Consider the following 19,796-nt stretch of genomic DNA (forward strand, 5'->3'; position numbering starts at 1 on the left):
TTGTATACGATGTGCATATCCCCATACAAATACAAATAGGTTTTGCAATCAACTAGAATCATCTTCATGTGCTGAGGCCTGAAAGTTGTAAATAGGAGTTATATAATGTTAAAGCCAGTACACATATATGGGGCCAAACGATGAGTAGGGTTCAGTTTTTTCTCCACCAAGTGCTCACGACAAGCAACCGAAGAAGGTTATCCTAAAAAGACAAACAAGGACCGACATATTCTAAAAAAAAAGTCTCTACAATTCATAGAAAAACATGCCAAAACAACATTCTAAAATGCTTAAACTTGTGAAGTTTACTTAATTTTACAGATATATGAAGTCGTTGAAAACCCAAAGAACTACATCCTAATGACAAGTGGATCCAGCGATTTTTTTGCAAGCTTGAAAATATTCAACTAAGTAGATTCACAACATAAAATTGGGTTTCAAGTTTAATTGTGTGTGATTTTGCTAATAACAAGATTGATAGACCTTTTGGCATTCCTTATGTCATAAGTGAAATATACAAACTGTGGTTTCAGCATTGACCCTCCAACGTGGATATCAAATCCATACTACACTGTAAAAAAAAGTGTAGATTTGAGGTTAAGTACAAGGATACTAAACCTTAACACCAATCCATTTAAGAAGTGTTCGTAGCGCAGTCTTCCACAAATGATCAATTTGTTAACTACTTTATCGCTAGAAGAATCATTCGCCGACTTTCATTCTACCGTTCAATTGTGCGATATAGTTAACAAGAAGGTTAACACTTGTTAAAAAGAATAATTTACCGTCTCTATCACACAACACTTTATTAATGAAAAACAACATTTCTGGCACAAAGGATCTCCAAATCACACTACAAGTTCACCAATTAAATCCAAAACACACAAGAATTTCCAAAAACTTCAGGTAGGCACAAAATCAAACACAAGTAATGCTTCATTCGGCCGTGCAAGGCTTCAGTCTGAAGCCGGCGCCGGCGCAGATGATTCATCCTAGTTCTTTGGCTTCTTTTTGTGGTGGTCCTCATGATGATGCTACTTCCTGTCGTGCTTCTTCTTATAGGTGCTCCTTCTTCTTATCGTGATCCTTCTTATGGTGTTTCTTCTTCGTTTTCTTACCCTCCTTCATCCTCTTATTCTTCTTATCCTTCTTCTTCTTTTTGTCTCTCCTTGTCACAGGCTTTCGACCAGGCCTTGATTTTCTTGCGGGCTGAGACGTTGGGGCGGGCATTGGCTTGGAACCTGGAGCTGGCTGTGAAGGTGAAGCTGGCCTTGATCCCGGTGCTGGTTGAGACGCTGGGGCGGGCATTGGCTTAGAACCTGGAGCTGGCTTGGAGCCAGGTGCTGGCTGCCAAGGTGACGTTGGCCTTGATCCCGTTGCTGGTTGAGACACTGGGGCTAGCACTGGGTCGGAACCTGGAGCTGGCTTGGAGGAAGGTGCTCTCTGGGAAGGTGACGCTAGCCTTGATCCTGGGGCTGGCATTGGCTCAGAACCAGGAACTGGCTTGGAGGCCGGTGCTGGCAGCGTAGGTGATGCTGGCCTTGATCCTGGGGCCGGCTTGGAACCTGGAGCTTGCTTGGAGCCAGGTGCTGGCAGCGAAGGTGATGCTGGCCTTGATCTTGGTGCCGGCTTGGAACCTGGGGCTGGCACTGGCACAGGCTTGGAACCTGGAGCTGGCTTGGAGCCAGGTGCTAGCTGCGAAGGTGACGCTGGCTTTGAGCATGGGGCTAGCACTGGCCTAGAACGTGGGGCCAGCTCGAAGGCAGGTGCTGCTTACGAAGGTGATGTTGGCCTTGATCCTGGTGCAGGTTGAGATGCTGGGGCCGACATCGGCTCAGAACCTGGAGCTGGTTCGAAGGCAGGTGTTGGCTGCGAAGGTGACGCCGGCATTGATCCAGGTGCTGGCCGAGACACTGGGGCCGGCACCGGCTCAGAACCTGGAGTGGGCTTGGAGGCAGGTGCTGGCTGCGAAGGTGACGCTGGCCCTGATCTTGGTGCTGGCTGAGACGCTGGGGCCAGCACCGGCTCAGAACCTAGAGCTGGCTCGGAGACAGGTGATGGCTGCGAAGGTGACGCTGGCCCTGATCCTGGTACTGGCCGAGACGCTGGACCTGGCTGGGAGGCAGGTGCTGGCTGCGAAGGTGATGCTGGCCTTGATCCTGGCTCGGAGGCTGGTGTTGGCTGCGAAGATGACGCTGGGGCCGGCTCGGAGGCAGCTGCTGGCTGCGAAGATGACGCTGGGGCCGGCTCGGAGGCAGCTGCTGGCTGCGAAGATGACGCTGGCCCTGATCTTGGTGCTGGCCGAGACGCTGGGGCTGGCACTGGCCCAAAACCTGGAGCTGGCTCGAAGGTAGGTGCTGGCTGCGAAGATGACGCTGGCCCTGATCTTGGTGCTGGCCGAGACGCTGGGGCTGGCACTGGCTCAGAACCTGGAGCTGGCTCGAAGGTAGGTGCTGGCTGCGAAGGTGACGCTGGCCCTGATCTTGGTGTTGGCCGGGACGCTGGGGCCGGCACCGGCTCAGAACCTGGAGCTGGCTCGGAGGCAGGTGCTGGATGCGAAGGTGACGCTGGCCCTGATCCTGGTGCTGGCCGAGACGCTGGGGCCAGCACCGGCTCGGAACCTGGAGCTGGCTCGGAGGCAGGTGTTGGCTTCGACCCTGATCCTGGTGCTGGCCGAGACGTTGGGGCCGGCATCGGCTCAGAACTTGGAGCTGGCTCAGAGGCAGGTGCTGGCTGCGAAGATGGCGCTGGCCCTGATCCTGGTGCTGAACGAGACGCTGGGGCCAACACTGGCTCAGAACTTGGAGCTGGCTCGGAGGCAGGTGCTGGCTGCGAAGATGACGCCAACCCTGATCCTGGTGCAGGTCAAGATGCTGGGGCTGACACCGGCTCAAAACCTGGAGCTGGCTCGGAGGCAAGTGCTGGCTGCGAAGATGACGCCGGCCCTGATCCTGGTGCGGGTCGAGATGCTGGGGCCGACACCGGCTCAGAACCTGGAGCTGGCTCGGAGGCAGGTGCTGGCTGCGAAGATGACGCTGGCCCTGATCCTGGTGCTAGCCGAGACGCTAGGGCTGAAACCGGCTCAAAACCTGGAGCTGGCTCGGAGGCAGGTGCTGGCTGCGAAGATGAAGCTGGCACTAATCTTGGTGTTGGCTGAGATGATGGGGCCGACATCAGCTCAGAACCTGGAGCTGGTTTGGGGGCAGGTGCTGGCTGCGAAGGTGACGCTGGCCCTGATCCTGGCTCAGAGGCAGGTGTTGGCCGCCAAGTTGACTCTAGGGCCGACACCGGCTCAAAACTTGGAGCTGGCTCGGAGGCAGGTGCTGGCTGCGAAGATGACGCCTGATTTTGGTGTTGGTTGAGATGAGGGGGCCGACACAGGCTCAAAACCTCGAGCTGGTTTGGAGGTAGGTGTTGGCTGCGAAGTTGCCGCTGGCCTTGATCCTGATGCTGACTCTGGGCTGGTTTGGAACCTCACGCTTGTTTCGAACTATATATGAGCTACTTATTGTAGAATAATATTTAAGCATTTCATGACAATATATATGCATATATATAAATATATATTTACCGTAAACACACTGAATTGCCAACATGGAAGCGATGAAAATGGTAAGTATTGCTGCAAGGCCTCGAGGACCCGCCATGGCGGACACCTCCCAAATAGAAGAGGATCAAGGAATCGCTTGCGACGGCCTTTTGTTTGGGATATAGGGTGGTACTTATAAGCGTTTATGCCCAGACTTGGTCATCGATAGGCAAGCAGTCGACGTGACTGCGAGTTACGAGTTCTTGAAATGTGTGAACGTGATAAGTTCTTCAAGTAAGACTTGCCATACATTGGACAAACCAGAATGATCAGGTAGCGGAGAACTATGTAGGTCAATCTAATGGCGTGCACGTACACTTTAATGGCATGTACGTACATCAAGTGACAAGTGTCAGATATATATATATATATATATATATATATAGAGAGAGAGAGAGAGAGAGAGAGAGAGAGAGAAAGAGAGAGAGAAACATTAGTAAGTTGTTTTTGGCGAATGCAACCATGTAAGTTTGCATAAAATTTAAAAGGGGAAAAATGACCTTTTTGGGTCTACTTTCTTGTCCTTAATTTTAGAAAACAAGGCCAATTTTTTTCTATTTCTCTAACTAGGGTCTTGTTTCTTAAAAATATATATCAAATAAGGGCGTTAGCTAAACTCTATTGACGCGGTAAGCAAACAAAAGGTTGTTATATAGTAATAGCGGGCAATGTTTGGAATCGGAAATTGCATTAGACATCTTTCGTTTCCCAAAAGATTTTCTTTCGACCCTCTTATTTGATATTCTTAAAAAAAAATCGGGCATTGATTAAAAATCACAAAGTGGCAATCCATTTTTATGACTATAAGCAAAAGATGGGACAAAATAGGCATTGTCCTTGAAAAATAATTGAGAAAGATATTGTATACAGGCCTTCCAGCATTCTCAACTGTGTTCACGCATAATGCTACCAAAAAAATACTTTCTTTCTACGCCCCTACATATTTCACATTCTTATTATAAAAAAAACTTAGCTATTAGACGCCTAGGCAGCGACACCTAGTGATGTCAATGGATCAGATATCCGTTCGAATTGCCTTTAAAAAATCGGATATGGCAAGCAATTTAACATCCAAATAAGAAAATCGGATCGGACTCAGATTTAAGAAATAACATCAGATCGGATTTAGATTCAGTTCTAAGTAAATAACCGATCGGATACGAGTTCGGATTCGGATTAAGTTTTAAGTAAATATCCAATCAAATAGTTCACCATCTTAACAAGTATGAATCAGAATCCTGAGTTGATATTTGAATCCGAATTACAGCTTGATATCCGAATCTGATATTGGTAGTCCCTGTTTTATGACTATAAGTGAAAGATGGGACAAAATAAGCGTTGTCTTTAAAAAGTAATTGAGACAGATATTTTATATAGGCCTTCCAGCATTCTCAACTGTGTTGACGCATAAACTTAGCTATTAGACGCCTAGGCAGCGACACCTCAATCCGAGAAGTCCTTTGTGATGAATGAGGGAGGGATATGATATCTCTACTTTGTTTTCAATAACAAGAGGTTGACTCCGGGCGAGAGGAAGTGTGGTGGAAGGTAGCTGTGAGAAAATAATGACACACTATGAGATCAAAAGTTTTGGGTTATTTATTATGTCATTTTACTTGTGACACAATATCAGAAAATATTTGCACCTTTGAGTATAAGATATATCAAAAGCTCATTTACTTAGATTTAGTAAAAAAATAGCAAAATTGCGACCATGTTCTTGAAAAGACCGAATTTTCCATTCATAAATCCTATGTCATATAATACTTGAAAGTATGGTCACAACTCATGGTTAAATTCTAAAAAAGATCGTGCAAGTTAAGTTTAACATAGAATTAGATAGACAATTTGAAACATCTTACTAATGGATTAATTGTCCTAGTCACTAATATTTTTAAGGTTATATATCAAAAACTATTAGTGAGCGGGTTTCAGTTATATCAAATCAGGAGCTTGTGCTTGGTTATTGCAATGGTATCAAAGTCACTTCGACACTGGAATTTAAAGTCTCACGTGCATGGATGCATGAGCTTTAAGGAGATGGATTGTAACACTTCACTCAAAAGTTTTATCCTATATTTAAGACTTTAAAGAATCTTGGAGAAATTATAAGAGAGTTGGCTGAGTGATTGATTGTCATGGTTTCTAACTTTTTTTTTAGGAATTGAAGTGAAGTTGTTAGGAGGGTTAGTTCGAATATGCCAACTGAGAGTCCATTCTCTGTACGAGAGTGATGCAGGATATTACATAATTTGACGATCAGACGGTCGATATGAAATTGTAAATATACAAGTCAAATTATTTTATAGAAAAGTTCGAAATACACTACAAAGGATGGATGGAGGAAGAAAAAGGAAGAAGAAAGAAATGAAGTAAAAAATTATGAAAGCTTTCAAGTGCAGAAGGCCATCTTAGTTCAGTCGACACAAGATAAGGCGCCATACATGGCAAACATAACATATATGGAACCATGAAATTCCTTTCGTTTGCTTGAGCTCTGCGTTGCATGATTTATTGCTCTCCATACAAAACCTAAAACCAGACGTTCCAAACAGGCATCGCACTATAAAGATGAAGTAAGAACCATCAAGACAGACGATAAACAGGCGTATCATCTACCGGACAGATGCTGGACTACAATGTCAGGCAAGAAACATGAAAAATATTACAAACTCTATAAAAATTTATTGCACCAACAAAGTATTCCGTTTGAGCTAGAATCTCAGAATGTTTCTCAGTAAACGGTAAGGGAAAGAGTATCAGGGCCAAGGCCTGGATTTACCATTCAGCCTATTCAAGAGGGGAAACCACAGAACACACCGTTTCTCAATAGCTCAACCACAGAAAGATTTCAGTTTATCACTTTAACATCACGCATGCGAACATCTAAAAGGAAATATCGGAGATTTTAACAATACGATCGGACAGACCACCAGATCAGCTCTTATGCAGCTGATCAGCATTAGCACTTACTTCCCACTTTCATTTACAGAGATAGATATATTTTGTGCTGATTTATTATATATATATATATAGATAGTATAGACAAACTTTCATCTCTGCGCCACTTTGCTTCGTTTCGATAACCCACCGTAAGTAATAAACCACATGACCAACCTAGGTCACAAGGTCTTTTCAAACAAACAAAATACACCCAAAATCCTTTTATTTCCAAGGCCAGTAAAACACTTCCATCGCCAACATGGATACACAAGCCCTCTCTATCTGCTTAAGAATATATATATATATATATATATATATATATATATATAGCCCTTTCGTTTTCAAGAAAACAGAATAGAGAGAAGAACACAATCATGCTTTCCCACAAGAAAAAAATCGAGTTTCTGTACACAAACTTACAATTTCTCCTTTGACAAACATCCGAGAAAATTATGGCAGGTAACGTAAGAGTTTTCCAGCAAATACTGTACGTGTTGGTTAAGCAAAAGGAAAACCAACACCAGAGGGGATCTCACAAAACCTCTTCTGTTAGGCGTCATCTATAATCACGAACATGAGACATGAAAGATGGTCTAGTTGCGATCCCCAAAATGAACAAAATAAGCCCTAAGTAAATCGAGTTTCACATGTTTTTATTCTTATAATTATTTTTCTACATGGTTAGGAACCACTTTTTAGAAACAAAAAGGCAAATTAACATGTGTCCTTCAGATTTGGCTAACCAAATAATTTAGTTCCATTTATTTTAATTTAATGTTTTGCTGTTTCAACCAGCAGACATGGAAAGCAACATCGTTGTGAAGTTAACACTAAGGAAAAAGAAGAAGAGGCTCAACAAGAAGGATCGTATTTTCTGTATATTGTTATTGATAACTTTCTATCTTAATATACATGGTAGCAAGAATTTAGGGATATGGAGTTACAACGGATTCTCAGTTACAACAGAATTGGAAACAATATCTTGACTAATAAAGAAGATTTTATCTTCAAAATTCAAACTGTTTCGGTAGCCATCCTGCTAGTCATCGTACACTCCCCCTCAAAATGGAGGGTACAGATCTGTGACACCCAACTTGGCCTTCAAGCTTTGAAACATATCCCTGCCCAATGGTTTTGTGAAAATATTAGCCAGTTGCAATGACGTGGATACATGCTGAGGTTGAATTGTTTTTTGTTGAACCTTCTCTCGAACAAAATGACAATCCAATTTTATATGTTTTGTTTTTATATGTTTTGTTCGTTCATGAAAAACTGAATTTTTGGAGATATACAAGGCTGCTTGATTGTCACAATATAGGCTTATTGGTTTGTGATGGTGTACATCTGAATCCTTTAATAGTGCCTTCAACCATACAATTTCGCATGCAGCAGTAGTCATCGCTCGATATTCCGCTTCTACGGATGATCTGGCTACGATAGATTGCTTCTTTGACTTCCATGAGATTGGACTTTTGCTAAGAAAAACCACAAAACCACTTACTGATTTTCGACTTGAAGGACAGGTCGGCCAATCAGAATCACAATACGCTCTTAACTGCATTTCACTAGATGATGATAGAAAGATACCTTTTTCAGGAGATGATTTTAAGTATCTTAGTATGCGAAGAGCTGCTTCATAATGTGGAAGTCATGGTGATTGCATGAATTGACTTAACGTATAAATTGAATATGTTATCTTTGGACGAGTAATGGTCAAATAAATCAAGCACCCTACTAACCTTCGATACATAGTTGGATCTTTAATCGGTTCACCTTCATTTGGAGTTAGTTTCAGTTTTTGATCCATAGGAAAATCAGCTGGTTTTGCTCCTAATAGACCAGTGTCAGAAAGAATCTCCAATGCATACTTTGATTTAAAAATATCCCAGATGGCGCTCGAGCAACCTCAATTCCTAGAAAATACTTGAGATTTCCTAGATCTTTTATATGGAATCTGGAGTGTAAAAAGGTCTTGATTGAAGAAATACCTTGCTCATCATTACCTGTAATAATAAGATCATCAACATACACTAGGATATCAATAAACTGATTTCCAGAATGTTGAGTGAATAACGTGTAATCTGCATTGGATTGAATAAAATGAGCATCCTTAAGGGCAGTCATAAGCTTGTGAAACGAGTTACGTGGTGATTGTTTAAGTCCGTATAAGGACTTATGGAGGCGACAAATAGTAGTACTGGAATACTCCCCCTCACGAAGAAGGCCTGGAGGAATGGTTATATAAACTTCTTCCTGCAGCTCCCCATGTATGAATGCATTACTAACGTCTATTTGATATATGGGTCATTGACGAGTTGTAGCAACTGCAAGTAAAGTCCTCATGGTAGTAAGCTTTGCAACTGGAGCAAAAGTCTCATGAAAATCGATGCCCTCAATTTGTGTATACCCTTTTGCGACAAGTCGAGCTTTGTAGCGTTCAATGGTACCATCAGACCTCCGTTTGACTTTATATACCCAACGACATCCAATTGGGTTTTTAGTTGGAGGTAGGGTAGTAAGGGACCAGGTGGTATTTTGTTGGAGAGCATAGATCTCATCAGCCATAGCTTGGCGCCAGTGTTGATGTTGCACCGCTTCCGCATACTAGCTAGGTTCAGCATCACTCAAAATAGAGGTTAAAAATGCAAAGTGTTGTGGGGAAAACTTAGAATGGTAAAGATAATTTTGAATGGGATACCGTGTACCTAAAGATGGCATCATGGAGTGAGGATCCTTAGGCGGCGAATATGATACCATCACGTTTGAGCACACATTCTGATTAAGATATGAAGGTGGGTGTCTTGGGTGACTTGATTTTCGTATAGTGGGCTCAGGTTTGGATGAAATAGAAGAATTATGATGATTGGCTGGTTCAGTAGGAACGAGATGGGTAGGTGCAATGGGTGGCGACATTGGAGGAGCTGGCTCATGCGCACTCACAATTGGAGAGTCACGTTCTTCACTCATGTAGTCTTCTTGTGGTGTTGGCAGCATAGGTGAGTTCAAACCATCATCATTTTGAAATTGGAATGGGAACCGGTCTTCATAAAATACTACATCGCGACTTATAAAAACTTCTTTGGAGTTAAGATTATAGACTTTATATCCTTTTTTATTTTAAGGATATCCTACAAAAATGCATCTATATGCACGTGTGGTAAATTTATCTCGGTGTACACTCATATTTCGAGCATAACATAGACATCCAAAGACACGCAAATCTTCATAGGTGAGTTTTTTATGAAACAAGAGTTCAAAAGGAGATTTATTATTCAAAATAAGGGATTGGAGACAATTAATCAAGAATGTGGCTGTTAAAATACATTCGCCCCAAAACTTAATAGGTAAGTGCATGAAAACGAAGCGCTCGGGAAACTTCAAGTAAGTGGCGCTGTTTTCTTTCAACTCTTCCATTTTGTTGCGGTGTCGCAACACATGAAGTTTGGTGTTCTATCCCATGTGTATAAAAAAATTCTGGCATATTATTTGCTATAAATTCTGAACCATTGTCACTTCGAAGACATTTAATTTTGGTGTAAAATTGGTTTTCTACCATAGCATGGAACCGAGTGAAACAAGAAAAAGTTTCAGACTTAAAGTGCATCAAGAAGACCTAAGTTGCAGGAGAGAAATCATCAACTATAGTGAGGAAGTAGTGTGCTCCAGTGTGTGAGGGCGTGGGCAGTGAAGCAATGCAAATGGGAAACTCGCTCTACTACTACTATGAGAAAAGGACAAGTGAGAGAACTTAGCTTTATGACAAGCATCACATAAAAATTCATGCTTGGAAATGAGAACATCAGAATTCAAAGATTGAGTCTTGTCAAATGACGGGTGTCCAAGTCTCATATGCCAAACATGAGATTTATTAAGGGAAGAAACAGAAATAGCATGAGAACTGGCCGGTAATCGTAGATGGTACAATCCGCTGCATAAGCTACCCACTCCAATCAGCCTCTTCGACAAACGGTCCTAAAAGAGTCAACAAGATGAGAGAAAAACAGCCGCATAGTCAATGGTTTTGGTGAGTTTAGGAATTGACAATAGATTGTATTTAAATTCTGATATGTAAAGGACGTCTATAAGTATGAGGTTTGGCTGGAGTTTTATCGTTCATGTATGAGTAGCTGAAAGTTGCTGGCCATTTGAAAGATTAATAAGGCGAACTTTGGGTAGAGGAATGACATTGGACATCAAGTGAAGTTGGGGAGTCATATGGTCTGAGGCTCCGGTATCAATAATCCATGGTAAATGATGGGAGGAATTGAGTATATGCTTACCTGCGACGTTTGCAGCAGCAGGTTTGTCATCAGCACTAAGCCATGCCGTTAATTTACTGATTTGATCTTCAGTCAGCTGAGAGAGAACTGTTGCAGCAATAGTAACATTTGCCGAGGATCCATTTTGAGTGTGTCCGCCTAGCCATTTCAGGTGAAGCTCTAGATTTTGGATGATTAGGCGGGTAGCCATGTAATGCATGACAGCATGCTTGGATATGCCCAAGTTGTCCACAATGGTCACATTTTGGACGTGGACTGTTACTCGTGTACTGTTGTCCTCTTGGCTGAAAATTTTTGTTATAAGAAGGTAACGAGTTTACTGCTAAAGCAGTATTTTCAGAACTCAAGAGCTGCAGAACTAGTAGTCACCGAGTTTCCTCTTGCAGCACAAGGGACCTGGAGTTGACTTGGATGCATGTGCTGGCTACGAAGGTGACGCCGGCCTTGATCCAGGTGTTGGCTGAGACGTTGGGGCCGGCACTGGCACACAGCTTGGAGCTGCCTCAGAGGTAGGTGCTGGCTGTGAAGAAGACACTGGCGTTGATCCTAGTGCTGGCTAAGACGCTGGGGTCGGCACTTGCTCAGAACCTGGAGCTGGGTCGGAGGCAGGTGTTGGCTGGGAAGGTGATGCAGGCCTTGATCCTGGTGCTGGCTGCGATGCTGGGGTCGGGACCGACTCAGAACCTCGAGCTGGCTCAGAGGCAGGTGGTGGCTGTGAAGGTGACGCAGGCCTTGATCCTGGTGCTGGCTGAGACACTGGGGTCAACACTGGCTCAAAACCTGGAGCTGGCTTGGAGTCAAGTGCTCGCTGCGAAGGTGATGCTAGCCTTGATCCTGGTGTTGGCCGAGACGTTGGGGCTAGCACAGGCTCGGAACCTGGAGCTGGCTCGGAGGCAGGTGTTGGCCTCAAAGATGATGCTGGTTTGGAACCTGATGCTGTTTCAAAACAATATATGAGCTACTTATTATAGAATAATATTGAAGCATTTCATGACGATATATATGTACATATATAAATATATATTACCATAAACACACTGTATTGCCAACATGGAAACGATGGCTATAGTAAGCATTGCTGCAAGGCTTCGAGGACCCGCCATGGCGGACACCTCCCAAATAGAAGAAGATCAAGGAATCGCTTGCGATTGCCTTGTCTTTGTGAGCTATGGTGGTACTTATAGAGCGATTATGCCCAGACTTGGTCATCGATAGGCAAGCAGTCGACGTGACTGCGAGTTACAAGTTCTTATATGAATGGTGTGAACGTGATAACCTATTCAAGTAAGACTTACCATACATTGGACAAACCAGAATGATCAGGCAGCAGAGAACTATATAGGTAGATTTAATGGCATGCACGTACACCAAGTGTGATGTATATATATATAGAGAGAGAGAGTTAAAGAAAGAAAGAGAGAGAGAGAGATTCGACCATTCAGGGATCTGCCGCCAAACGCGCCATTTGGTTTATTCAAATATTAGTAAGTTGTTTTTGGCAAATGCAACCATGTAAGTCTACATAAAATTTAAAAGTGGAAAAAAAGACGTTCTTGGGTTTACTTTTTTTTCCTTAATTTTAAAAAAGAAGGCCAATTTTTGCTATTTCTCTAACTGGGGTGTTGTTTCTTAAAAATATATATCAAATAAGGGCGTCAGCTAAACTCTACTGACGTGGTAAGCAAACAAAAGGTTGTTATATAGTAATAGCGGGCAATGTTTGGAATCAAAAATTGCATCCGACATCTTTCGTTTCTCAAAAGATTTTCTTTCGCCCCTGATATTTGACAGTCTTAAAAAAAAAATCGGGCATTGATTAAAAATCACAAATTGGTAGTCCTGTTTTATGACCATAAGCAAAAGATGGGACAAAATAGGCGTTGTCCTTAAAAATAATTGAGACAGATATTTTATATAGGCCTTCCAGCATTCTCAGCTGTGTTCACGCATAAAACCTAATGCTTCCAAAAAACTGAGTCTTTCTACGTCCCAACATATTTCACATTCTTTTATATGGTTAATTAGTTTTCCCGAAGCGAAATAAAAAACTTAGCTACTTCACGCCTAGGCAGCGACACCTCAATCCGAGAAGTCCATTGTGATGACTGAGGAGGGAGGGATATGATATCTCTGGTTTGTTTTCAATATACTTCGGGCGAGAGGAACTGTGGTGGAAGGTAGCTGTGGGAAAATAATGAGACAATATGAGATCAAAAGTTTTGGGTTATTTTTTATGCCATTTTACTTGTACACAATATCAGAAAATAATTGCACCTTTGAGTATAAGATATATCAAAAGCTCATTTATCTAGATTTTAGTGAAAAAAATAGCAAATTTGCGACCATGTTCTTAAAAAGACCAAATTTTTCATTCATAATTCCTGCCGTATAATACTTGCAAGTACGGTCACACCTTATGGTTAAATTCTAAAAAGATCGTGGAAGTTGAGTTTACCATAGAATTAGATAGCCAATTTGAAACATCTTACTAATGGATTAATTATCCTAGTCATTAATATTTTTAAGGCTATATATCAAAAGTTATTAGTGAGCGGGTTGGAGTTATACCAAATACTAAATCAGGAGCCTGTGCTTAGTGTGAGCTTGTGCGTGGTTATTGCATTGGTATCAAAATCAGTTCGACACTCGAATTCAAAGTCTCACGTGCATGGATGCATGTGCTTTAAGGAGATGGATTGTAACACTTCACTCGGAAGTTTTGTCTTATATTTAAGACTTTAAAGAATCCTGGGGAAATTATAAGACACTTACCTAAGTGATTTCGACTTTTTTACAAATTAAACTGAAGCTGTTAGGAGGAGTGATTTCGACTTTTTTACAAATTAAACTGAAGCTGTTAGGAGGGTTAGTTCGAATATGCCAACTGAGAGTCCATTTTCTATATGAGAGTGATGCAGGATATTATATAATTTGAAGATCAGGCGGAAGATTTGAAATTGTGAATATACAAGCCAAATTATTTTATAGAACAGTTCGAAATACAATACAAAGAATGGAGGAAGAAAAAGGAAGAAACAAAAAAATTACGAAGTAAAAAATTATAATGAAAAACAGTAAGGATTCTGTACCGCATAAGAGAACAGACCCGACGCGTATCCACTTGAGCCCTTCTGTGGCAGAGCACGAGGCGTCAAGGTCTCCGAGCAGCCGCGCTCGAGGATTTGGCAGCCGCCATGTCTAAGAAGAACGGCTTAGCACGCCGGAAGAGGCAGCACGAATTTGAGCTACAGAGTTCATACGAACTGTTGTCTGAAGATCAAACAGCCCTGTAAGTTACAATGGAAGAATGTTCATAGGAATGTGCCATAAGTCCGACTAGCTATGTTATGTTTATTGAATCTATTCTAAAAATTGTGTCAAATTAATGGGATACTGTAACATAGTGTCTCAATCATGGAACAATTTGTTATTGTTCTCATTGTCAAATGGCACCCTTATATTACAATGAAGTCATGTTCATCGGAATCTGATTTCGGCCACAAGCCTGACTAGCTATGTTTTGTTCTTTTAGGGCCCGTTTGTTGAGCAGGACATATCATGTAGCAGTGATAATAAAATTCAGATTAAAAAATCTGCCCATCAAAATTAGGATGAAAAAACTTACGGTTGGGTTGGGTGGGTTTTCAAAAACTTCTTTTCGAAAATAACCGTTGGCTTCTTCTTCTACAAAGATTCTGTTTTTCATCTTTCATTCCTATCAAATTGAGAAATTTATTTCTGAAACATAAACCCAAGCTCAGCAAACACAAAGGAGTTTTGGAAATCTGCATTTTGATTCCATTTCCTCAATTCCTGAAACAAGTTTCTGGAAACTCCTTTCCAATTTCATATTTCCAATGGTCAAGCGGAATCTCTTAGAGCTACCACATACAGAGTAAACCTGTGCGTGTTCAGCGGCTACTTCAGCCTGACCAATTCAGGCTTCAGTACTGGGCAGAGTCACCTCTCCGGTTGATTGTATTTGCCTTATAATGTAATTAGCAATCTATTCTCTTTGTTTTTTCCTTTATGTGAAGAAACAGCATCGTGCTGAGGCACTTTGTCTGTCGTTTGATAGCATAAAGATAGCATAAAAGCACAAGGGTAGTACCAGTACCATTGTCCCCATGTCCTATGTCTGCTTCTGTTCCTGTAAGAGGTCGAAAGTTGAGATAACAAAAAGTTAGAGTTGGGATTTGATTTAGGGTGTTCAACTTTGACTCTCCACACTTCCTTTGAGTACTAAAAAAATAAAAGTAAACAAGTTATATAACAACAACAAAGCGTTCATCATGTTCGAACAAATTTCACGTTTAAACCAGAAATTATAATTATTCAATATAGTTTGACTGTACGAGTTCGTATGATCACTACTCAAATTTTGCTTGTAAAAAAACAAATTTCTGGTCTATAAACAAAAAATGCATGCATGGGCTCTTCAAAAAGCTTTAAAAGTACGAAAGAAGTTAAAGTCTAAAAACAAGACCAAGCTTGCAAACACTCTTTTCGAACCCCAACTCTGTCGAGGGACTGCTGTGGAAGAAGATCAACAACTCTGTCGAGGGACTGCTGTGGAAGAAGATCAAGAAACTTACAATGCAAAAACCAAAACTCAATATCAAAATCCAGGAATAATATAAGGGCCTTTGGAAATTTTCTGATAATCAAGTAATTATTTTGGGCCTACGGAAAAGGTTTTTGAACGAGCATAATTTTAAACAACATGGTAAAATATTTAGGTTGCATTTGGTTATCCACGGATCTTAGGTCCGAGAGAATCAAAAGTGAAATTTACAATTTTAACAAATTGTGGATTTCAGCATCAACCCTTCAGCATGGATGTCAAATGCTTACTACATTGTAAAAAAGCATAGATTTGGGGTTGGACGGGGGCCATATTTTTCAATAGAACATTAATTACATAGATACTAAACCTTAACATCAACCCATTTGAATAATGTTCATAGCGCAGTCTTCCACAAACGATCAATTTGTTAACTTCTTTAGAATCATTCGCAGACTTTCTTCCCAACCGCTTAATTCGCTGACATTCGTAACAAGAGACTTAACACTTGTTAAAAAGAATTATTTACTGCCTCTCTCACACAACAGTTAAATGCAAAACAAGATTTCTGGCTCAAGGGTCTCCAAATCCCGCAACACAAATTAAACAAAGAACACACACACACACAAGAATTTCCAAGAGCTTCACGTCGGCGCCAAATCAAACATAGCAGTGCTTCGTTTGGCCGTGCGTGACTTCAGTTTGATGCAGGCGCAGGTGATGCCTCCTTGTTCTCTGGCTTCTTCTTTCTAACATCCGCTTTCTTCTTCTTGTTCTTCGTCTTCTTATAATCCTCCTTTTTGTGTGTTTCCTGCCCCAGACTCACCATGTGTACCATTCGTTGATCCTCGTGCTGGGGCTGGGGCTGGCACCTGCTCGGACCCTGGAGCTGGCCCTGAGGCAGCCGCTGGTTTGGAACCCGGCCCCGGTGTTGGCTCCGACGGAGGTGGCAATGACCCTGGTGCTGGAGCCACAAAGCCGGAGCTGAGCGTCTCAAACATCCCACGCCTGGGGTTGTCCTTCAATGACTCACACAGTTTGGGGAGGAAGATGCCTGCAGCATCGTCAGCAGAAAGAACATCATTTTCGATACCATTCATTATATACAAACATAAACCGTAGAGAAAGAGAGAGAGTCATAGAGTTGATGTGGCTGCACTACAGGTTGACAAGAATGGCGGAGGGAATAACTTGCCTTCAGCTGCAGCAAGTTTGAAGTAAAGGTCGACGATGTTGGGGCAGCCTCCATAGCAAGGGTCGGAGCAAAGTCTCTCCAGGAATTGGCGCTCCATGAGCGAGTCGGAGGAGATGCCCACCGAGCTTCTGTCCACACCACATGCCTCCACGCACCCGTCGCTCTCGACCCACCCGGCGATGTCGTCCGCCTTCACCTGAGACGTCCTGCATTGCAGCTTCACTTCTTCGCCGTAATTGTACTTCTCGAGCACGCACCGCATTCCGGCCGACGACACCGAGAACGCGCACATCTCCGTCGGCAGGTTCTCGCAAGCTATTTCCCCTGTTCATGAGTCCACCACAAACGCCACAATATGGGATATTCATGACCAGTTACTGGGCAAAAGCAGAGGAACCTTACATGGTCGATCGGACGCCAGAAAAGCAAAATTATCACAAAACTCAAATAATGCAGTAACGGAATGCGCAAACCATGTTCCGATGGTTTTGTTAATTAAATGGCGCAACTGATATGTATGACAACAAAACGATGAGCTAATTATTGTAGAATATTCAACCAATTCATTGCGATATACATATATATATTTACCGTAAACACACTGAATTGCTAACATGGAAGCGATGCCCATGGTGAGCATTGCTGCAAGGCCTCGAGGACCCGCCATGGCGGACACCTCCCAAATAGAAGAAGATCAAGAAGACGCTTAGGATTCAGGAATCGCTTGCGATGCCCATGTGTTCCGGAGCTAGTGTGGTACTTATAGAGCGATTATGCCCAAACTGCTCTCCGATAGGCAAGCTTTCGACGTGACTGCGAGCTACAAGTTCTCAAATGAAAGGCGTGAACGTGATAACCAATTCAAGCAGATACATTGGACTAACCAGAACGATCAAGCAGCAGAGAACTAGCTAGATTTAATGGCATGCACGTTATATATATATATATATATATATATATATATATATATATATACCATTCAGGGATCTGCCGCCAATAACAAGAGGAACTGTGGAGGAAGGCATCAGTGGAAAAAGAATGTGACAATATGAGGTCAAAAGTTTTGGGTTGTTTATGTCAGAGTAGATTATTTATCATGCCATTTCCCTTGTGACGGAGAAAGAGCCCAACCATTGTAAGACATATGGCACATTATGCTCCACCTTTTCACTGTCATAGGCAAAAGAATAACAAAAGCTCATTTACCTATATTTTAGTAAAAAACAAAAAAAACAAAATTGCGGCTATGTTCTTTAGAATTCTCCTTTCATATTTCTTAAAAAGGATGGAATTTTCCCTTCATAAATCATATGTCATACAATACTTGAAAGTATGGTCACACCTCATGGTTAAATTCTAAAAACGATCGTGCAAGATAAGTTTACCATAAAATTAGATAGCCAATTTGAAACACCTTACAAATTAATTAATCCTCCTAGCCACTAATATTTTTAAGACTATATCAAAAACTATTGGAGAGCGGGTTTGAGTTCCACGAAGCTAGGAGCCTGCACTTATTGTGAGTTTGTGGTTGGTTATTACATTGGTATCAAAATTGGTTTGACACTCGAATTTAAAGTCTCATGTGGATGGATGCATGAGCTTTAAAGAAGTCGATCGAAACGAATGTTTAATCTTATATTTAAGACTTTAAAGAATCTTGGAGAGATTATAAGACATTTGGTAAGTGATTGTTTGTTATGGTTTCTATCTTTTTTTTACATATTGAACTCTGAAGCTATTAGGAAGTTGTTTCCAACCGAAAGCTCATTCTTTATATGAGAACGACCCAGGATATTATGTAATTTGAAGAGTAGACGGTGGAGATGAAATTGTAAATATACAAGCCAATTTATTTTATAAAAAAGTTCGAAATACCCTAAAAGAAGAAGAAAGAAGCAAAAAAATGAAGTAAAAAATTATACGGAAAAACAGTATGGATTATGTGCCGTATAAGAAAACAGACCCGACCCGTATCCACTTGAGCCCTTAAGTGACGGAGCACGAGGCGTCAAGGGAAGAAGGGAAGATCCGAGGAGCCGCGCTCGAGGGTTTGACGGTCGCCATGTCTAAGAAGAACAGCCTAGCGCGCCGGAAGAGGCAGCACGAATTTGAGCTACAGAGTGAGCAAGAGAGAGGCGCTGCTGTGCCTCACTTCCTTCTTCCTCTCCGTTGAATTTCAATCTCTCTTTTGTTGCTAATTCCTCTGTTCCTTTCTCTCCTTGCAGAAGAGAGAGAGGCAAAGGAGAAGAAGGACAAGAAGCTACATGCGAAGAAATCCAAGATGAAGGCATGATTAGTTCTCTTCTTTTGGTTACCCTTATTTTTTGCTTTCTGGGTTATGATAGCCGTTTGTAAAGATTGACCAAGTTGATTTGGCTTGTGGGAGTGCTACCTTCGTTTTCGATTTGCCCTTTTTGGGCGTTCATGATTTTTGTTGTTCGACTCAAGAAAAAGGAAGAGAATCCATTGGGTTGTGTTAGAGATTGTTTCTTGGTGATGCAAACGTTTATATAGGTTCTGACTACTGCGGCGTACTTTCTCTTTAGCAGGTTATGAAAAACTTGTTTCCCTGCTGTTGATTATCCCCCAATTTTTATCACTTATGCCTGTGCTTTTCTCTTATGGAATATTCTTCAGTATTGCTAGTGCTACTTCAGTTAGTCTACATAACAGATTGCTATAGCATGAAAAATCGAGAATATGTTATAGTATTCGTCATCATACGCTGCTTCTCTTTCGTTTCTTATTTTGTTTCTAGAAACCGTTATAGGTCATTGTTTCACTGTTACTTATCTGAAGCACTTCAGACAAAAGCACTAATGTTTGTGGTCAAATTCATCTTTGGTTTTTGCATTTCCTAATGTATCAATGTAGCTGTTTTTAATTTATTCTTCTGATCTATGATTTGTCTTTCAGCTTGATGGGGCTGAAATGAAGAAGAAAAAGAAAGGTTCTGGTCGTTTTCCAGTTGGTAAGAAGAAAGTAAAGACAAAGCTATCAGCACTTGCAAAGGCAAAAGCTGCACAAGCAATGGAAATTGACAAATGAGATCAGTATCAAGGATTGGCGACTCCATTGTACCTCTTTCTGGTTATATGGGAATTTTATTGTCAGCGATTCAGCTGTAAATGCCTTAGTGTGTAACTGTTCATGTGAGCGTCTCAGTGATCAGGAACATGAAGGTATTTAACTGATTTTGCGCACTCAAGCGCTTTGTCTTTA

General features: G+C 41.7%; 3 protein-coding genes across 3 annotated transcripts; 2 read left to right on the forward strand and 1 right to left on the reverse strand.

Annotated features, from left to right (window-relative positions):
• Positions 1 to 1,814: 1,814 nt before the first annotated feature.
• On the forward strand, positions 1,815 to 3,157 carry LOC116253221 (uncharacterized). Its single transcript, XM_031627988.1, has 2 exons — positions 1,815 to 2,126; positions 2,171 to 3,157. Exons 1-2 carry the CDS (start codon positions 1,815 to 1,817, stop codon positions 3,155 to 3,157), a joined length of 1,299 nt encoding a protein of 432 aa, XP_031483848.1.
• Positions 3,158 to 14,010: 10,853 nt separating this feature from the next.
• LOC116253222 (uncharacterized) lies at positions 14,011 to 17,238 on the reverse strand. Its single transcript, XM_031627989.1, has 5 exons — positions 17,163 to 17,238; positions 16,572 to 16,895; positions 16,249 to 16,430; positions 15,312 to 15,402; positions 14,011 to 14,099 (listed from the first exon to the last, which is right to left on the reverse strand). The coding sequence occupies exons 1-5, from the start codon at positions 17,236 to 17,238 to the stop codon at positions 14,011 to 14,013; spliced, it is 762 nt and encodes a 253-aa protein (XP_031483849.1).
• Positions 17,239 to 18,569: 1,331 nt separating this feature from the next.
• LOC116252415 (uncharacterized) lies at positions 18,570 to 19,796 on the forward strand. Its single transcript, XM_031626657.1, has 3 exons — positions 18,570 to 18,694; positions 18,800 to 18,861; positions 19,491 to 19,796. Exons 1-3 carry the CDS (start codon positions 18,637 to 18,639, stop codon positions 19,620 to 19,622), a joined length of 252 nt encoding a protein of 83 aa, XP_031482517.1. The 5' UTR covers positions 18,570 to 18,636; the 3' UTR covers positions 19,623 to 19,796.

This window comes from Nymphaea colorata, chromosome 4 (assembly GCF_008831285.2).
Source record: "Nymphaea colorata isolate Beijing-Zhang1983 chromosome 4, ASM883128v2, whole genome shotgun sequence".
Taxonomy (NCBI): Eukaryota; Viridiplantae; Streptophyta; class Magnoliopsida; order Nymphaeales; family Nymphaeaceae; genus Nymphaea; species Nymphaea colorata.

What these genes read in the sequence shown, in the direction of transcription:
- LOC116253221 (XM_031627988.1), top strand. Translation starts at nt 1,815, where the DNA reads ATGCTGGGGCCGACATCGGCTCAGAACCTGGAGCTGGTTCGAAGGCAG. An exon ending in TGGACCTGGCTGGGAGGCAG is followed by an intron (nt 2,127 to 2,170) that starts GTGCTGGCTGCG and finishes CCTGGCTCGGAG; the next exon opens with GCTGGTGTTGGCTGCGAAGA.
- LOC116253222 (XM_031627989.1), bottom strand. Translation starts at nt 17,238, where the DNA reads ATGGCGGGTCCTCGAGGCCTTGCAGCAATGCTCACCATGGGCATCGCT. An exon ending in AGCAATTCAGTGTGTTTACG is followed by an intron (nt 16,896 to 17,162) that starts GTAAATATATAT and finishes ACTCATGAACAG; the next exon opens with GGGAAATAGCTTGCGAGAAC. An exon ending in CAGCTCCAGGGTCCGAGCAG is followed by an intron (nt 15,403 to 16,248) that starts GTGCCAGCCCCA and finishes TTGCATTGTAAG; the next exon opens with TTTCTTGATCTTCTTCCACA.
- LOC116252415 (XM_031626657.1), top strand. Translation starts at nt 18,637, where the DNA reads ATGTCTAAGAAGAACAGCCTAGCGCGCCGGAAGAGGCAGCACGAATTT. An exon ending in GCACGAATTTGAGCTACAGA is followed by an intron (nt 18,695 to 18,799) that starts GTGAGCAAGAGA and finishes CTCTCCTTGCAG; the next exon opens with AAGAGAGAGAGGCAAAGGAG. An exon ending in CGAAGAAATCCAAGATGAAG is followed by an intron (nt 18,862 to 19,490) that starts GCATGATTAGTT and finishes TTTGTCTTTCAG; the next exon opens with CTTGATGGGGCTGAAATGAA.